Source organism: Phaethon aethereus (assembly GCF_964289735.1).
Source record: "Phaethon aethereus genome assembly, chromosome: 17".
Lineage (NCBI taxonomy): Eukaryota > Metazoa > Chordata > Aves > Phaethontiformes > Phaethontidae > Phaethon > Phaethon aethereus.
Genome location: NC_138593.1, coordinates 3287300 through 3304709, shown reverse-complemented (window position 1 = coordinate 3304709; position 17410 = coordinate 3287300). Strand labels below are relative to the sequence as shown.

At 41.9% G+C, this 17410-nt stretch overlaps 2 protein-coding genes across 3 annotated transcripts; both read left to right on the top strand.

The window, feature by feature from the left end:
- Positions 1-1117: 1117 nt before the first annotated feature.
- Positions 1118-6679, top strand: ARPC3 (actin related protein 2/3 complex subunit 3; the record flags this gene model as incomplete). Its single annotated transcript, XM_082007729.1, has 8 exons — positions 1118-1316; positions 1455-1633; positions 2722-2821; positions 3934-4010; positions 4292-4360; positions 4644-4770; positions 5295-5389; positions 6207-6679. 8 exons carry the CDS (start codon positions 1118-1120, stop codon positions 6267-6269), a joined length of 909 nt encoding a protein of 302 aa, XP_081863855.1. The 3' UTR covers positions 6270-6679.
- Positions 6680-7939: 1260 nt separating this feature from the next.
- ANAPC7 (anaphase promoting complex subunit 7) lies at positions 7940-16761 on the top strand (the record flags this gene model as incomplete). 2 transcript variants are annotated; one of them, XM_082007524.1, is made up of 11 exons in its annotated part: positions 7940-8040; positions 8992-9178; positions 9564-9683; positions 11458-11569; positions 11818-11971; positions 12087-12229; positions 12501-12618; positions 13040-13236; positions 14525-14749; positions 15183-15333; positions 16223-16761. In XM_082007524.1, 11 exons carry the CDS (start codon positions 7940-7942, stop codon positions 16410-16412), a joined length of 1698 nt encoding a protein of 565 aa, XP_081863650.1. In that variant the 3' UTR covers positions 16413-16761. The 2 variants fall into 2 exon arrangements, with proteins under 2 accessions (XP_081863650.1, XP_081863651.1); XM_082007525.1 differs by lacking the exon at positions 14525-14749.
- Between the last annotated feature and the right edge of the window lie 649 nt (positions 16762-17410).

The window sequence follows — 17410 nt, the reverse complement described above, 5'->3', positions numbered from 1 at the left end:
TGTCTTCCATGTTTCAAAACATGTTTTATTGCTTCTCCTAAAATCTATTAGTCCAATTTATTAGCTACATTCAGCTGCATTTCAGGACGTGTTTTTTTGCTGCTTATGTCAAGTACATACCAACCTTTCCTGAACCCTATTGAACAAGATTTACTCATGGAGTCCTTGAATCTAAGTATTTTCCAAAAAGGGCCTCCTGGTTGTGAAATGCTTAACATCAGTGAATGCTTACATGCAGGCATTATCATCTGTCTATATATAGGTCATGTATTAAAAATTAACCCCATCCTCACAAAATACAAACAGCCAAGTATTTCAGACAACTGATTATCAGAACAACCGATGTCATTTTGTAGGAGCAGCTTGGTTAGGTAGCAGATGTGCAAGTGCAAGAATACCCCTTAATGGAAACCAAATCAAGAAGCGAATACTTTGGAGGCAACTGTACTTACCTAAACCTGGGGTATGATAGCAGCTTGGCACAGAGTTTAGTTTTGTCATTTCTTGCTTCTAGTTCAGAAGGTGTAATTTTTTTCTAATTCATCAGTAGCGGTGTTCTTCATGTCTGTTTAAATAAATGGTTATACTGTTGGTATAGTGCTTATTTTTGAAGAAACCGCTTTTTCCAAAGTGGACGTGGTACAGGGAGAGAGGGTCAAATGACCAGCAAATCCTGCATGTCTAGAGGAAAAGGGCTCCCCACAATCCGTGTGTGGAGGTCAGGGAGGATCGCACAGGATTTTAATAGTTACAGTGTAGGTTAACCTCACGATGGGGCGAGTCTGTATGCCCACACGGAGCTAATCTCATCACAGCAGAACCTGATCTGGCTGAATTAAACCACACAAACGTTGCGAGAACTGCGGTGGCTTAACTCACCTCCAGACTGGCGCATCCTTGGGACCAGTCACGCTCGCGGCCTGTCGAAAGGAGAAACCCCGGCCCTGCAGTTAGATTACTTTGACTCAACCTTCCAAATCTCCCCATTTTTTCTTCCTGACTCATGCCACGAGTCATTTACCAGGGGACAAATTCAGCATGCTGGGGCACGCAAAAGGTTATGGCTTGACAGTAACAGGAAGGTGCACCTTAAAATATTGCATCTCTTCTAAGCGCAATGCGTTCGGACCCACTCCGTGCTTACACCAGAGCCCCACGCAGGCAGCTGCACGCCGGGTCAGAGCAAGCGATGCCCAGGAGCGCAGGGAACACGCAGGAGAGAAAACCGTCTGCGAGCAAAGCATCCCCACCTGCGCTCTCAAGCGCTGACCCTCACCGGGGACAAGAGCTCGCCGCTGCCAGCGAGGAAGCGAGATGTCAGGGTGGCTGGAAAAGAAAAGGGTGGCATGGAGGGACCGAGGAGGGGTTAACTGCAACGCCGGCCACAACAAAGGCTGGCGCGGAACATGCCCCCGTCTGAGCGTGCTGCCACGGCACCTTCTCCGTGCCGGCAGCAGCGGTGCCGCTCGGGGCGGTGCGCGCTGCAGGCCTGGGCTCCGGCTTCCCCTCCTCGCACCGCCTCTGCTGCCTCATTTCCTGCAGCGCAGGCCGACGAGGAAGGTTTGCTGCAAGCCGCTCCCTGCTCCCCCCCTGCCCGGCCCCGCCGAACTGCGTCCTGCCCTTCGAAATGCCGGTGAGGGGGACTTCGCACCCGGCGCTCGGCCAGGCCCTGACGGCGGGGAGAGAGGGCAGGAGGGCTTGGGGCAGAGGGGCCAGGCCGGGGAGTGCGGCTGCCACACTGGGCTGGGGGAGAGGGGCTGCTGCTGCCGGGGTCCGGCCCTGGGCAGCGGCGTGGAGGGGAAAAGAGGGGCTGCGGCTGCGGGGAGCCCTTCTGAGGGCAGGGAGTTGCTGTTGATGGGAGGCTGCTGCAAGGCCAGCACCCTCCTCTTCCTCTTCCTCCTGCCAGGAATCCACCCGCAACTGGGAGGGTGGCAGCCCCCGGCTCCAGCGAGGGAGAGGGTGGTAATAAAAGCAGTGCTTTGCTCTGGTTTTGTTTCCACCACCTTCCTCTGGTTGAAGTAAACTGCTTTTCTGCTGGGGGATGCTTCCCCCCTCTGCCCCACAAAACCTCTGCTGTGGGGAGGTGAAGGCTTCCCGGTGGCCTGGCACAGCACAGTGGGAATATCTGGGAAGTGCCTAAACCTGAACTCCTCTGTTACTAAAAATCAGCTTCCCAGGAAGAATCTGTCATATGCAGAAAAATGGTTCTTTTTTTTCACTCAGACCAGTTTTAGACTGCACAGAAAGCTCTTTTTTTCTGAGCGTGTGGGTATGTGTTAAGCTTGGCTTTATTTGTTATTATCTAATGTTATTACTAGACATGGAAATAAAATAAAGTCTTATTCTACTGACCAGCTAATTTTTAATTAACTATGTAATACCCTCTACTGAGGCAGGAGAGCCGGGCTGTTACCCCTGGCACGGTGCAGAATGGGGATGAAGCAACGCCTGCAGACCAGCCGTACCAATTTTATCCTGTCTCCCACCACCATGACTGTAAATGGTGCCAGTAATGATGCTTTCATGGTCTTCATCAGAATGGGCCTGAGATCTGGGCCTAATTAGAAAACAGGGATTGTTTGTGCAAGGAGAAATTGTTGGAAGCATCACTAACGAGGTAGACTCTGACTCCTATTTGATGAAGACGAGGGGACACATGATTGGACATGGAAATGTCTGTTTTCAGTAACATTGATAACCAGCCTTCCCCCCCATCTGTAGGCTTACCACTCAACTTTAATGGACTCCGACACCAAGCTAATTGGGAATATGGCGCTGTTACCCATCAGAAGCCAGTTCAAAGGCCCAGCACCTCGTGAAAGTAAGTTTATAATAATCTCTGAAAACCTGCCTGTGTATAGCTCATCATCTCATGATTTGCTCCAAGCCAGCCCTAGGAAGAGTGAGGAGAGGAGTCATGGGTTGGAAATGGAGTGCTTTGTAGTTAATAGAGGAGGAAAAAAGTTCTCAAATACTTAAATTGTGCAAAGCACAGAAAATAGTCATACACAGATAAATATGCACCATGCTCCAGCTAAATCAGCTGTTTCAGTAATTAAAGCCTATGGTTACTGGTCTTGCGCTTCCTCCTCTGTCTCACTATCCTCTTCAGTAGGTTTTGAGGAGGACATGGCAGTGTGAACCCTCTGCTGTCAGAGGAAGCAACAGAGCACTTAAGCTTTGTGGCTGTGTCTGAAGACACTCAGCTGCTCTGAAGGATGAGGAGTACGATAGGCAGCACTTCAGGGTCGGGGGCTTCAAAAATTAAAATGAAACATCCCAACAGGAACGCAAATGAAATCAGGCATCTCAACAGGGTCCAAGTCAGCCTGGTAAGGATTCCCTTTCAGCACGTGAAGTAGCACTTCCTAGGCATGATACCCTCCAGTAGTGTGGCAGTTCAGTTTGAGAAGGGAAATATAAAGGAAATGTTTCTGGGTTTTAGCAGTCTCGGATGGTAGCAAAAGCACATGAAAGTCACAAGCTTGCCACTATGTGTTCTGCTCACCCTCCCTTTTTTTTGAAGAGGGTAAATAAATTTGTGTGATTGTGGTGTTAATGCTTTCTCCAAAAACTTTTTTGTGTCCTGAGAAGACTTTCATGCCGTTAAAACTCTGCTGAGTTACTCAATCGGTAGAAAAGTGGGGAACTGCTGAATTGCTGCCATTTGTGAGAAAGTGAGAAATCATAGGAGAAGAGGCAGTTAAAGCTCCTGCTAAGAGTAGGAAGGATAAATATTATGGTCTGAGCTCACCAGCGCTTTACACAGCAATGTCTGTTTTCTGTTACATAGTGCTGTCTTCCTGCTTTTTGTAAATATCAAGGTTTTGCCTTTGCAGTAATCCTTATTATCCTTGTATTTCAGTGAGTAAAAGTTAAGAGCAAATGTAGTATAATGGTGCACTGTTTAACTCTGTGTTTCTTTTTTGTTAGCTAAGGACACAGATATTATAGATGAAGCCATCTACTACTTCAAAGCTAATGTTTTCTTCAAAAATTATGAAATTAAGGTAATTTTTTGAGATACTGTGCATATAGTAGTTCTTTGGAGGGTTGGTGCTGTGAATATAAATTTATTTTCAATTAAATAATTCTACTAGATAAGAAAAACTCCCCTTCCTCCCACTTAATTTTTAATGTTGGGTACATGTCATGAATTGCAAGTCCCTCTCTCGTGGAGAAACTGTAGGTCAAAATGGCTTGAACTCATTCCTGTTTCAAACTTTTGTCAGTTCCATAAAATCTCCCTTAATCTAAGAGTGGCTGGGCTCTGCTTGCTCTTGTTTTGCAGAACGAGGCTGACAGAACGCTGATCTACATAACCCTCTACATTTCAGAGTGCTTGAAGAAGCTGCAAAAGGTAATAAAAGTGAATTTCTGTGCAGGAGGGAACTGAGTCTGTTATGGGGATTGTACTTGGGAAGGGGTTTGCTGATATTCTTCTGCCAGTGGCACAAATAATCCTGTTCAGCCCAGTCCCGGTTGTCTGAGCCACAGATATTCTAAGGCTGTGGATCTCCAAAGAGGCGTGTTGCTATTCTTCATGAGTTTTTATGTGTTAGAGATTGGTAATATATATGGGTGTAACACTCCATCAGCTTTTGTTTCTAACTATTAATCCATTTTTTGCCTGGTTCTTCCAGTGTAACTCCAAAGGCCAAGGAGAGAAAGAAATGTACACACTAGGAATCACTAACTTCCCAATCCCTGGAGAGCCTGGCTTTCCACTTAATGCCATTTACGCCAAACCTGCCAACAAGCAGGAGGAAGGTAAGCAATCCAGGACCTCTGAGGCTTTCTTGGGCTCGTACTTTACCAGCTGCATTTTTGTGACTGCAACTAGAAAAAGTACCTTTAAAACTGAATCTTCTAGATATGGAGTTCTGTCTTCTGAGGGCAACAGAAGCTGGATTTTCTGACCTCAGGGGCCCAGTGACTCCCTTGGATTAATAGGAGTCTGAATCTGCCTTTTGCATCAACATAATCGCTAGCTAAACCCTGTAACAGAGCCCAAGCCAACTACTGCAAGGGCAGAATAGGAAACCCACAATAATGAGTAAAAGTAAATGAGCTAAAAAAACAAGTTTGGACGATCCTTTTTACTAGTTCAAGTATCATAAAAATCCCAGCTATGTCTGTAAGTTGAGCAAACCAACTCAGCCGGCTGATGAGTACCTGCAGATGTGAAGACCCACTTTCTGCTTCAAGCAGTGATCTCTGATGCTTCCCTGTTAAATTCAGTTTGGCTTTTTGCTGCCTCAGTTTACACTGTTTTTTCCTGTGCTGTCTTTCAGAGGTGATGAGGGCCTACCTGCAGCAGCTGAGGCAAGAAACTGGTCTTCGCCTTTGTGAAAAAGTATTTGATCCTCAAAGTGACAAGCCTAGTAAGGTAAGAGCTTGGTGCGGTCATCACAGATTTAATGAGAGGCTTGGTGTGTTTTTTCAGAAATGTGTGGAGAGAAGTAGGATGATGGAGTAAAGGATCAGGTGTGGGCAACTTTGCCACAAGCTTCCCTGGTTTAACAAGGGTAATAAAATAGCAGGCTGCAAGTTGTCAATAAATTTGATCTGTAATGTGGTAAGACAGCAAATGCCAGTTTGGGTTACTTTAAAAAGCAGGGCAGTAATAAGAGGTGTCTGGTTCAACTCTTCAAAGTATTTCACATCTGCTGTTGGCTAGGTTTTCAAATGGAAATTCACAAGCTGTTTATCTTCCCAGGAGGTTCTGATTTGATAGCTTCTTTGAAGTAGACCATTTTGCCTCGTATCCAGATTAGAAAAAAAAAGCTAATCAATGCATGAATTACCTCCTGACTGTTCATAAGTTTCATGTGCAAATGTGACTGCATTTAATACTGAAATTATTTAGGCTAATCTAGTTTCAAAGGCATAGCTTTCTGATGCATCCCTTGTTTATAATTATATTGAAACAAATACATTGGAATAAACAGTAAAAATAAAGTAATAGAAATAACAAAGTAGAATGTCCTGTTTTAATTCAGAGTCCTATATTATTAATTCATTGTGTCCATTCCTGTCATCTTATTCTAAATTCCAGTAGAAACCAGTGTGGAAAACTCTTATGTGCCCAAATGGACCCTTAACATTTGTTATTTGTCAGAAGTTGAATACTTTGGAGTCACTATTTTGCTTATTCCATGGAAATTGCTTTTGCATATTTTCTGACTTTGTACTTCCTTCTGCAGTGGTGGATCTGCTTTGTGAAGAGGCAGTTCATGAACAAGAGTCTGTCAGGTCCTGGGCAGTGAAGAGGCAAAGTAGCAACAACATTAAACACTGCCACAGCAAGGTGTTTAAGTATTTTGCCTTTGTTTTGGATACATTTTGTACCAAGGAAGAATTAAGTGCTTATGAAAAAAAGAAAAAAAGAAAAAAAAACAACAAACAGTCAATGAGGGATAGAGGGAGGGAGAAGAAAAACAATTTGCATAGTGTAAGCAAATATTATTAAGCTGGTGCTTAATAAGTGATTTCTAACATGCTGTTTCAGATGCAGGCTGCTTTATTATCAGTGGCTACAGCTAGCATTTAAAACAGGGCTTGTATTTAAGAGAAAAAATGGGGTTGCCTGTGGGGCAGGGGGAGCTGTGTAATTGCTCTACTGGCTAGAGTCTCAGTATCATATGTCCACAGAAAACATACCTCTCACGCTGTGTTGTCCAGTGCAGTGATTTTTACCTTGTTTTCAATAAACTTAGCTTGTAATTAATGTGGTAACTACTTTCTGTCTTTATGGATAGCCTTCAAAGAAATCGGGGGGGGGGGTGTGATGTCTGAAAAGACCATCATTATTGTGTAGTGGTAAACAGTAGGAAGTGAATCACTCCTGCTGAAAACCAGGGATTAATTCAGGGGCTGTAGTTTGCAGCAACGCACCTGGTTATTTAGCAGGCCTGCCTTCACAGAGCAGCGTTCCACTGTATTAAAACACCTTCAGAGGGTAACGCAGACAGATTACATACAGCTTAGTCTGAGGCTGCCTTTGTGATGGCAAATTCAGTCCAACCCAACCATCGCACGATAATGGCAAAAATTGGCTGTTTCGATCAGTCAGGTGGCTTCTTGAAGAACTGCAGATCCAAGTTTGGTTTATTCCGCATTGTCTCTTTCCTTCATGGCAATACTTGTTTTGCTGTCACCATACCACACCAAAACACTTTCTCTGTTCCTTGGTCTGAAGCCCAGTGCTAGAAAGGTTTTGCTGCTTGGCATGTTTGTCTGCATTCCTCTCCAGACAGCACCGGTGGTGTGGACAAACTGAAAACTCCCTCTGCTTTGATTTGCAGTACTAGTAATAGAAGTACATTACATAGCCATGTTTTGCATTTTTGTCATAAATAATCAAGGGGGGAAAAAAAAAGTTGATTCAGCTCTCCTTTCAGTCTATGCCTTGTCGTTAACAGTGACCCTAGTGAGGCGTTTCCGCTGGCTGCGGCCCAGACGAAATCTAGGTTTTGAAGGGTCTTTCTCCTCAGTTACCTATTTTTATAAGCAGGAGCTTCGTTATCTTCAGCACCTCTGTCACGTTGAGCTGCCGCAACCAGCAGATAACAAAGTCTCGGGAGAAGAAAGGCCAGACTCAAGAGCTGTGCAGACACAGGAAATTATGTCTCTTCCATAAAACGATACTACGACTCTGTAGAAAAAGCTGCTCCTCCCCGCTCCCGCTGAGCAATTCCCGCCCCGCCACCGCGCAGGCGCAGGGCTGCGGGGGCCTGGCGCGGCGCGCACCACCCGGGGCTGCCGTTCCGCACGCCTGTCGGGCCGCGCCTCCGCCATGAAGGCAGTATGGCGGGCGCCTGCAGGCGGCGGCGCGCGAGGCCCCCTCGGTGGCGCCATTTTGGAGTGCCGGCGGGCGGCGGCGTTGTCTTACTCGTTGCCGTCTGTCCCTTCCGCTCCGCGCCTTTCCGCCGCCAGTATGAGTGTGGTAGAGCACGTACGAGAGATGGCATCCGCCGGCCTCCACTCTAACGTGCGGCTCCTCAGCGGGCTTCTCCTCACGATGAGCGGCAATAACCCGTGAGTGGCCCTCCCGCGAGAGGGCGCGCCGGGTGGCTGCCGCCTGACAGGACCGGTGGTGCTGAGGGAGAGGCCAGGCGGGAGCTCGCGGGGTGGGTGGTCGTAGGGCCGGGGAAGGAGGCAGACTGGTTTTAGAGCAGCCCCTCCCGCCAGGCTCTGTGGTGCGGACCCCGGGTTCCTGGCCCCGGCCCTGCGGGGGATGGAGCCCGGCTCTGTCAGCGCGCCTCGCCGTGCGGGCTGCAGCACGAGCAGCGCAGCGTGTACGCTTTGGGGTACACGGTACAGCATGAGCGTCCTGGCAGAGATGCAGCGATTTTCTCCTCACAGGGGTGCCCTGTGTAGGTCATGGCTCTTCCCCGACTGAAGTGATTCTCTTTGTTTTTCAGGATTTCCCTGTAAGGGTACATTTTACATTTTGGATAGGGTTTGAGGTACTAATTAAAGCCAAAATCTCTTTCTGAAACGCTGACTCTAGAGCAAATGTACTGGAAGTGTTGTAAAGGGAGTTTGTAAAATGCAGGAACATGTGGATTAGGGCCAGGATAGCTGTACAAGGAGCTGGGTTGCCTTGGAAGCTTGAGTCCATTCAAACAAAATGTGCTTTAATGGACATTGACAACATGTGGATTGTTACGGGGAGGATGGGGGCCGCTCCATTATGGAAAGCGGTGTCCAAGCAGCTAAGCATAAGCTGTTGTTACTGATGAGGTGTCAGGAGTGGCTATTACTGGTTATTACATTTGTTTGTATACAGATAAAAGAAATGGGCAAGATAATCCCTTTGGGAGGAGGTAGTACCTGTTACCCAAGGGCCCTTCCAGTGTGGTAAAGAAGCAGCAGCTGTTGGAAGTTGAAGCCAGACAAACCAAAGCTACAAATACTTTGGGTCTGTAAGGTTTTCATTCTTACGCAGTCAGCTGATCTCAGCCTTTCTGTTTGCATTTCTTCTAGGGAACTATTTTCACCATCTCAGAAATACCAGCTCCTTGTATATCATGCAGACTCTCTCTTCCATGATAAAGAATATAGAAATGCTGTAAGTAAGTATACAATGGCCTTGCAGCAGAAAAAGGCATTAAGTAAAACTTCAAAAGTAAGACCTTCTACTGGGAATGCTGCATCAACTCCCCAAAGCCAGGTATTTAAAAATTGACTAATGTGCTGCATAAAATGATCATGTTCCACCTTACAATTAATGTTGCTGACTCAATATTGTAGCATTAGATTTTGGATTCATCATATCAAATAAACCTGACATTCGAGGCTATTTCATTTTAGAAATATCAGTGTGGTGTTTTCTAATGCAAAACTTAATATGGTCTCGAACATGAGATTTTTGTGTATGTGTAGTTCATGCTTTTAATTTGAAGACAGGAATCATATGAGCTAGCAGTAGCTTGCATTGTTCGCTTTATTGCACTAGTTTTTTTTCAACATAGTGTAAGCATTTAATGAGGAAACTTTATTCAGTTTTTTACTTGACTAAAACAGCAGTGTACTTTAAAGTTTGTTTTTTATTTCAGTGTTTACCGTCTGAAATTGAAGTGAAATATAAAATGGCTGAATGTTATACAATGCTGAAGCAAGATAAAGATGCCATTGCTATTCTTGATGGAATTCCTTCCAGACAGAGGACCCCAAAGGTTAGTTCTGGTGGACTTCTGTCACAAGTCCTTGCTCAGCATATGCTGAATCTATAGGCCAGTATCTGGTCAAAAAAGAAAGTAGCCTATTGGTATAATGGCATTGTGTCTTGGTATTTGCTTTTGTATTACTTAAATGGTGTTTGGAAACACTTCCTATGTATAAATTATCTTAGTTTATTTGGCCTTTATTTGGCAAATACAAATTCAGTATTCTTTCGCTTAGAAAGAATTAAAAAAAAGTGAAAAGAGTTAAATGTTTGTGTGCATCTTTATTGGTGTGAATTACCTGGTTAACTCTTTAGTACTGCACATGGCAGGTACAGCATTTTGCTTGTGTACAAGAATGAAGAAAGACTATTTTTTTTTTATTCTAGACGTTTCTAAAGTATGTGTATATCTGTACATAAGGCTTGGAATCTGTGTCATCCATTCGATAGTTCTTCTTTGCATATTGTGAGTAGCTTTCATAGGGCAAAGAATAATGGACAGTCTCAACAAAAGCAGTGTGGACCACATCTACCAGGAAAAAAACTTGTGCAATTGCAAAAAGCTGAGCTACTGCAAGTTAGTAAGCGATTACCAGGTACCTGACTGAATAATCCTCTGCAGTTCCGAGTCAAGCATCTAAATGTCAGAGCCAAAGCAATTGTTTAAATTAATGTACTTTGCCTGGCTATAGCCACAAAGTGGAGTCCTAGCCTCTGTGGAAGATTTATGTATCGCTGGACAAGAACGACACGCTGTCATCTGCTAGAGCTGAATGAGAGACTAGCTGTCTCACAAAGTTGGCTGTTCTGCGGTGTTTTCACTATTAGCCAGTCACCATAACTTGCTAAATTGTGATTGCTCAAACTGAGCAAGTGTTTTAATACATTCTTGAACCCAGAATGTGCATGGAATAGTTTCACGTCTCAATGTATAACATGAGCAATGTAAGGTCCTTGAACGGCTGAACACTTTGGCAAGTAGAAGGAATGCTAGTGCTCCATCTTCTAAAATATTTTCATTGTTTTTAATAACAGTTTAGGTAACGTTAAATATTTAAAGCCCGTTGTGGTCTGCAGTGCCAAATATGTCGAGTCTTTCCTTGCTGGCTGTGTTATGTCGTAAGGGCTTAAACGATTAACACATCAGGTCAATCAGCTGTGTTTCATGTTAACACCTATATTGTGCTAACACTGTACAAGTAACCTCAATGCGTTCTGTTTAAAGAACAATTTACGGAACAGAGAAAGAAGAAAAGATTGAGAAAAGCGAGCTTTTTACCTATATACACTAGTAAAATAAAGTATTGTAGCAGAAACCAGCTACTTGTGCTGTGTAGAGCTCAAATAATTTCTGTTCTTTCATCAATTGTGGCTTCATTCAGAAGCTAAATGGAAACTTTCTCTGCCTTCCTAAGCTAATTCTCTCAGGCGCTTCCACTGATATGAAGAGATCAACTGAAAGAAGGCTAATGTAGTTGATAGACAGGTCCTTCTTCGCCTCATGTATAAACGCTTGCCCATCTTTTGTCTTTGTATATGCAAAACACTGAGATTTCAAGGTGCACTATGGAAATATAAAAGAATGTAAGACTCAGAAAGAAGAAACAAGTTTAATTTTATACTATATGGTAGGTTATAGCGATCTTGGAAGAAGGGCAGGTTATTTTGTCTTCTGCCCAGAAAAGGAGGGAGGGAGGTGTGCTGGGAGGCAGAGTTGTGACCTTTCTTAGTGAGGCTTTCTTCTTTCTTATACTTGACTCTACCAACATTTCTGTTGCTTGTAGATCAATATGATGTTGGCAAATCTATACAAGAAAGCAGGTCAAGAACGCTCATCTGTTACAAGCTACAAAGAAGTACTGAGACAGTGCCCTTTAGCACTTGATGCCATACTAGGTAGGTGTCTGCACAGTTAGTATTCCAGTAATAAACAGTATTATAATTTGAATTGTGTTTGGGATGAGGTAACTGTCTTGTATTTGCATGTAATATGTAATGCTTATGTTACGCAAATTATAAAAAGCGTTGTAACAAGCTGCTTGTTTATGCTTGTCAAGGGATGGAGTTTCTGGTCTTCAGACAATTAATTTGTATTAAAAGCAGTTTATGGTGGCTGAAATTGATGTATATATCATTCTGAATAGGCTTGCTCTCGCTGTCGGTGAAAGGAGCGGAAGTGGCCTCTATGACAATCAACGTAATTCAGAGTATTCCTAACTTGGATTGGCTTTCAGTTTGGATCAAGGCATATGCTTTTGTGCATACTGGAGATAACACAAGAGCAATAAATACCATCTGGTAAGAGTTCAAAGAGCATGATGTACTGAAATTAATATATTAATATTTATATATAATTTATATTTTAAATGGCATTATATAAATAACAGGCTTTTTTTTTTCCCCCCTCTTAAAGCTCTTTAGAGAAAAAGTCATTGCTGAGGGATAATGTAGACTTACTAGGGAGCTTAGCAGACCTGTATTTCAGAGCCGGAGATAATAAAAACTCTATTCTAAAATTTGAGCAAGCACAAATGCTGGATCCATACCTAATAAAAGGTGAGTAAAACCTAGAAGATATTTTACCTAGTGTAATGATCTGATGAGTAACATTAGAGCAGCAGCTACATGCAGTCAAGCATGTAGTGGAATATTGTATGTTGTTGTACCTGGTTTCAATTCAGAATTTACATTTAGAAGCTGTGCATCTTGAACCATTACTGGTAGTTGCATAGTTTAAAGTAGGTGTTTGTGGCTTTGTTTTTGTTTTTTCTTGTTGTGAATGAACTTACCATTTCTTAACGATTGATCTTCAAACGTTTCACTTTAGGGATGGATGTATATGGTTATTTATTGGCACGTGAAGGTCGACTAGAGGATGTGGAGAACTTGGGCTGCCGTCTCTTCAATATTTCTGATCAACATGCGGAACCCTGGGTGGTATCTGGGTAAGTTGTTTTGTTTCCTTTCTTACCTCAACTCTTGATTTGCTGCACGCAGTGGATTACAGTTGATACGGTGGATTCAGCTTTTTTGGTCAGAAGGTGCTTTTCTATCCTGTCTATTCTGTTCTTGGGGTAACTTAAATTAGCTATCTGTAAATACCTATTTTGGTGGTTTTCTGTGTGTTTAAACCTATTAGAGCTACTGCACCTTTGTGTAACGTAAGCAGTATGTAATACTGCTTTTTCTTTTCCTAAATTCCTGAAGAGGTTTTTTTCCTGAATGTATAGTCTTAACTTCAAATGCAGGAAGTTCAACAGTTGCCTGTAATTTCTTTGGGGTTTTTTTTTCTTCTCTTAAACCTTTATGAATGTGCACAGGCACCACAGGCAATACATGTTTACAATCCCTCTTGTCTTTCCGTAGGTGTCATAGTTTCTACAGTAAACGATACTCTCGTGCCTTATACTTAGGAGCCAAAGCTATCCAGCTTAACAGTAACAGTGTTCAAGCTCTCCTGCTGAAAGGAGCTGCTCTTAGGAATATGGGCCGAGTACAGGAAGCAATCATACACTTCCGTGAAGCAATACGTCTTGCACCTTGCAGGCTGGATTGCTATGAAGGTGAGAGAAGTGAAGCTACTCACATGTACAGTATTAGTTTGGTGTGAAAGTTGGTGTCATGATGATGATTGGGCAAGGGAATAGACAGGAGTTCCTTTCTCCTGCTGACTTTCTAGTAAATAAATTGTTATTAACAGAAAATCTATAAAGGTCCGGTAGAAGTGATCAGATGAGGGATACTAGAGAATGCATGTATTTGTAAGAATGACTTTTGAAAAGGGCTTTTTTGTTGTTTTTTTTTGTTTGTTGAGCTGGATATAAACAGACTTGGCTGTTTTGAGCAGATCACTTTTGGATGATGGTGTTAACTGTATGGTTAATTCCACTGGGAGCTTCATTTTGTCATGCTTTTGTCATATTTATTTAAATCTTGTTGATCCCAACAGCAGCTTCAAGGAAATAGTGAGTTGTGTAGAGTCCAGGTGAAGTATTAATATCTTGGTACTGGAATTGGACAAATCTTAGATTAAGTGTACTTAGGTTTTGTGGGTTTTTTTAGTACTTGCCCATAAATAAAAGTGATGAAGTTAATCATCTGTAGAATGGATGTGTTAAAATGTAGGCTTATGAAAATATACAAAAGAATTGTATGAAAGGTGTTAAACCTTATACCAGTTTGTAATATGGTGATGCATTCTCAGGTCCATTTTCTTAGGATTTCCTGGCTCTTAATCTTTTTCAGTGGACTTGTCTGACTCCTATGCAATTATTGGTTAAGTAAAACCAAACTGATTATGCTGTAATATTCAGCAGTGAAATTTTGTTTTGTTTTTTACTTCTTCATTTATTCAAAAGGAGAGTGCTAATCTGATTCTCTTGGCTCCTCCAGTTCTGTATCTTGTGCTTTGTGGTGGGCGCAGTGCTGTAGGTTCCCTCATAAAGTGAAGAGCATGCATTTAGAAGTACTGTAATGCAGTTTTATGTTCGGTTGAATAGTTTTGCTTCTCTTGCAATTAAGGAAGAAACGTGTAACCTGTGACAAAGCCTTTTGTCAGATGTTGGTCCTGGGAGATGGTCATCCACCTCCTACCTTTGTTTTAGGTTCCCTGTAGAACTCAGTGCCATTTTAATATTTGAGTCCAAGTTTCCATATCTGCAAGTTTCTTTGACATCTTTGTACTTCAAAAAATGTTGGGTATAGAGTTACTTTGCCATTGCAATTTGTATTTGCTTATTGAAGTGTGAGGTATTTGGAGCCTGAGTGCTACTAGGTGCAAATAATTGAGGAGAGGGAAGTGTCTGTAGTGAGAACTCAAAAACTGAAATGTTTTCCTTTTTTTATCATCAGGTCTCATTGAATGTTACCTAGCATCCAACAGTATCCGTGAAGCTATGGTTATGGCAAATAATGTGTACAAAACTCTGGGAGCAAATGCACAGACGCTCACTCTGTTAGCAACAGTCTGTCTCGAAGACCCAGTCACGCAGGAAAAAGCAAAAACGTTATTGGACAAAGCGCTAACGCAAAGACCTGATTACATTAAAGCTGTAGTAAAGAAAGCAGAACTTCTTAGTAAGTTCCTTTTTTTTTTTTCCCCCCCATGTTGACTTATTTAAAGCATAGTGTTCTACATGGAAGAGTTTCTGCAGCCTGATCGATGTGAAGGATGTAACAGTGATGTTACAGCTCAGGGATTCATCTGTTCTATCCTGAAGGAAAAATCACAGGAATTAATTGCATCTACTGATACTACACCAGCACTTAGAACAATTGCAAACAAAATGGTTTGACTTCAAAGTACACATAATCGTGAGTGTAGCAGTTACTGTGATAAAAAGCCATTGTTCAGAGTTAATTTTGCAAAAAGTGTATCACTACTCTCCTGCATGCTGACAGTTCTGAAGGAAGAAATAGTCTTGTGTTGTGATGGCTTTTTGTGTACACTCTGACTCTTTATAGATTCATCTAAACTATTAATTAAAACTGTAGTTTTGCATATAAACAGGTAGAGAACAGAAGTATGAAGATGGAATTGCTTTGCTGAGGAATGCACTGGCTAATCAGAGCGACTGTGTTCTGCACCGAATACTGGGAGACTTTCTTGTAGCAGTCAATGAATATCAGGAAGCAATGGACCAGTACAGCATTGCCCTAAGGTAAAGCAGAGACTCTGAGACTGCAGTATATTTATAAGAATTAATAATCAACTCAACTAAGTAAAACGTTGAGCCACTAGTTGATTAGGACATGCATCAGAGGTAGCTTTATGTCATTCTCTCTTAAAACAAACAAAAACATACAAATGATGTTCTGTTAATGAATTAGTTGGTCATAAGGCTTTGAACAGAGAAGTGCAAAATTCAGGGACTGCATTAATGCTAAACATGTCACTAGGAGTGCAGTTCCTTGACTAACAAGATTAAGGCATGGATTTATTTATAGTTATTAATTATTGTTGTTATTATTACTGTCAGGCACCTTAAGATCCATTCCTTTAGACTAGAAGGTGCTATATAAAACTGAGCTATTAAGTACATTTAAATAGTGTGATTCAATTTAACATAACCTAAATGTTAGGGTGTTACCATGTTAAATGTTACTGTGTTTTGATTTCAACAAGTTCAATTTACCTTAAGTCTAGCACATTATGTCCACTATAAACTTAGCTTAAATGGGTCAGCTGTTTTTTGCTTGCATAGAACATATTTGGTCATAGTCACTTAAATTTTTACTGCTTTCATGTTACTGTATAATTTGTATTGTCTGGAAGAGTTGACTAAGTTTTCCGGAAGAGCGTGTTGTTTAGATAAGCGCGTTCTTGGGGATCAAAATTGTTTTATAAAAAGATTTAATACTCGGTGTTACAGTCAGCCTGAGGTGAAGTTGCATCATCTCGTAAATGGGACTTCTTGACAATGTTAAACAGGAAATGCAGACGACAAGATTAAATTTTTTTTTTTTACTTTTTTTTTTTCTTTACAGTAATGTCACAAATATAAGAAAAAAAGTTTTAGGACAATGCTTTCTTTTTGTTCCTTTCCTCAGTTTGGATCCAAATGATCAGAAGTCACTAGAAGGAATGCAGAAAATGGAAAAAGAGGAAAGTCCAACAGATGCAACCCAGGAAGAAGATGTGGATGATATGGAGGGAAGTGGAGAAGAGGGGGACTTGGAAGGCAGTGACAGTGAAGCAGCTCAGTGGGCAGATCAAGAACAGTGGTTTGGCATGCAGTAATGGCCTCTCATCCTGCTGCTTGTTTTGGCACTTGAACATACCACAAGGGCCGTTCTTTGAAGAACATAAACTATGGTTTTTGCAGTAACAAAGGACTTTTTCTTTCTTTCTTTTTTTTTAAATAGACTCTGAAACCATTTGATAGTTCTATGCATCTTAATGACGTGAAGATTCTTGATGCTTCTTATTTATTAAGTGTAAGGGACTAACTGTATTTGAGCTTATTTGCAACTTTCATTAAAAAGAATTCCTGCTAAAACTAAAAGCATTAGAATCTGAAGTGTATAATAAGCCTGTTGTTTATGATGAAAACAATGTCTAAATTCTGTCCAGGGCTAAGTGTGCTTGATCAATTTGTAAATACACTGGTTTGTACTCCTTTGTGGAAAAGGTCTTACTCTCTTGTTTGTACGCTACTGCTTGGGCTACCACTCCTGTCGAAGTCTGGAGGAGTTGTTTGGATGTGGCTGAAAGCAGCACTTTTCTCTTGCTGTGTTTGTTGAATTAATTTGTCATCTTATAAGGCATTACATGTGCTGTAGAGGAGAAGTTTGGAACACTAGGCAGCTTTGACTTACAGGACACTTTTGTAGCTGACTGATTTCTGTGTGTACAGGATTGAGCCAGTGTTGGAGAATTACAGTCATTTCCTCAATCCTTACTAAACCCTGTAATCACTTAAAGTCTGTACATAAACATTTATTTTTAAATGCAGTTTAGTTTTATTTCAGTATGTTGCTAAAAGATTCTACAGCGGTGACTCAAAGCACTTCACATTCTGTATACAGCACTGACATTTAAAATGATATAAAAAGAATTCATCCCTCTTCACTTGCATTGCTGTAGAAATGATAAATTATGCAAATACACATACTGTCTTGTTTTTGCCATGTTTATGTATTTCATGTTCTTGTTAGGTAATATTTGAATTCATGTCTGTGTGCTTCAAAAGGTGAGGGAAAAGTTGCATTGCTTCATGTACAAATTCTCAACATCAG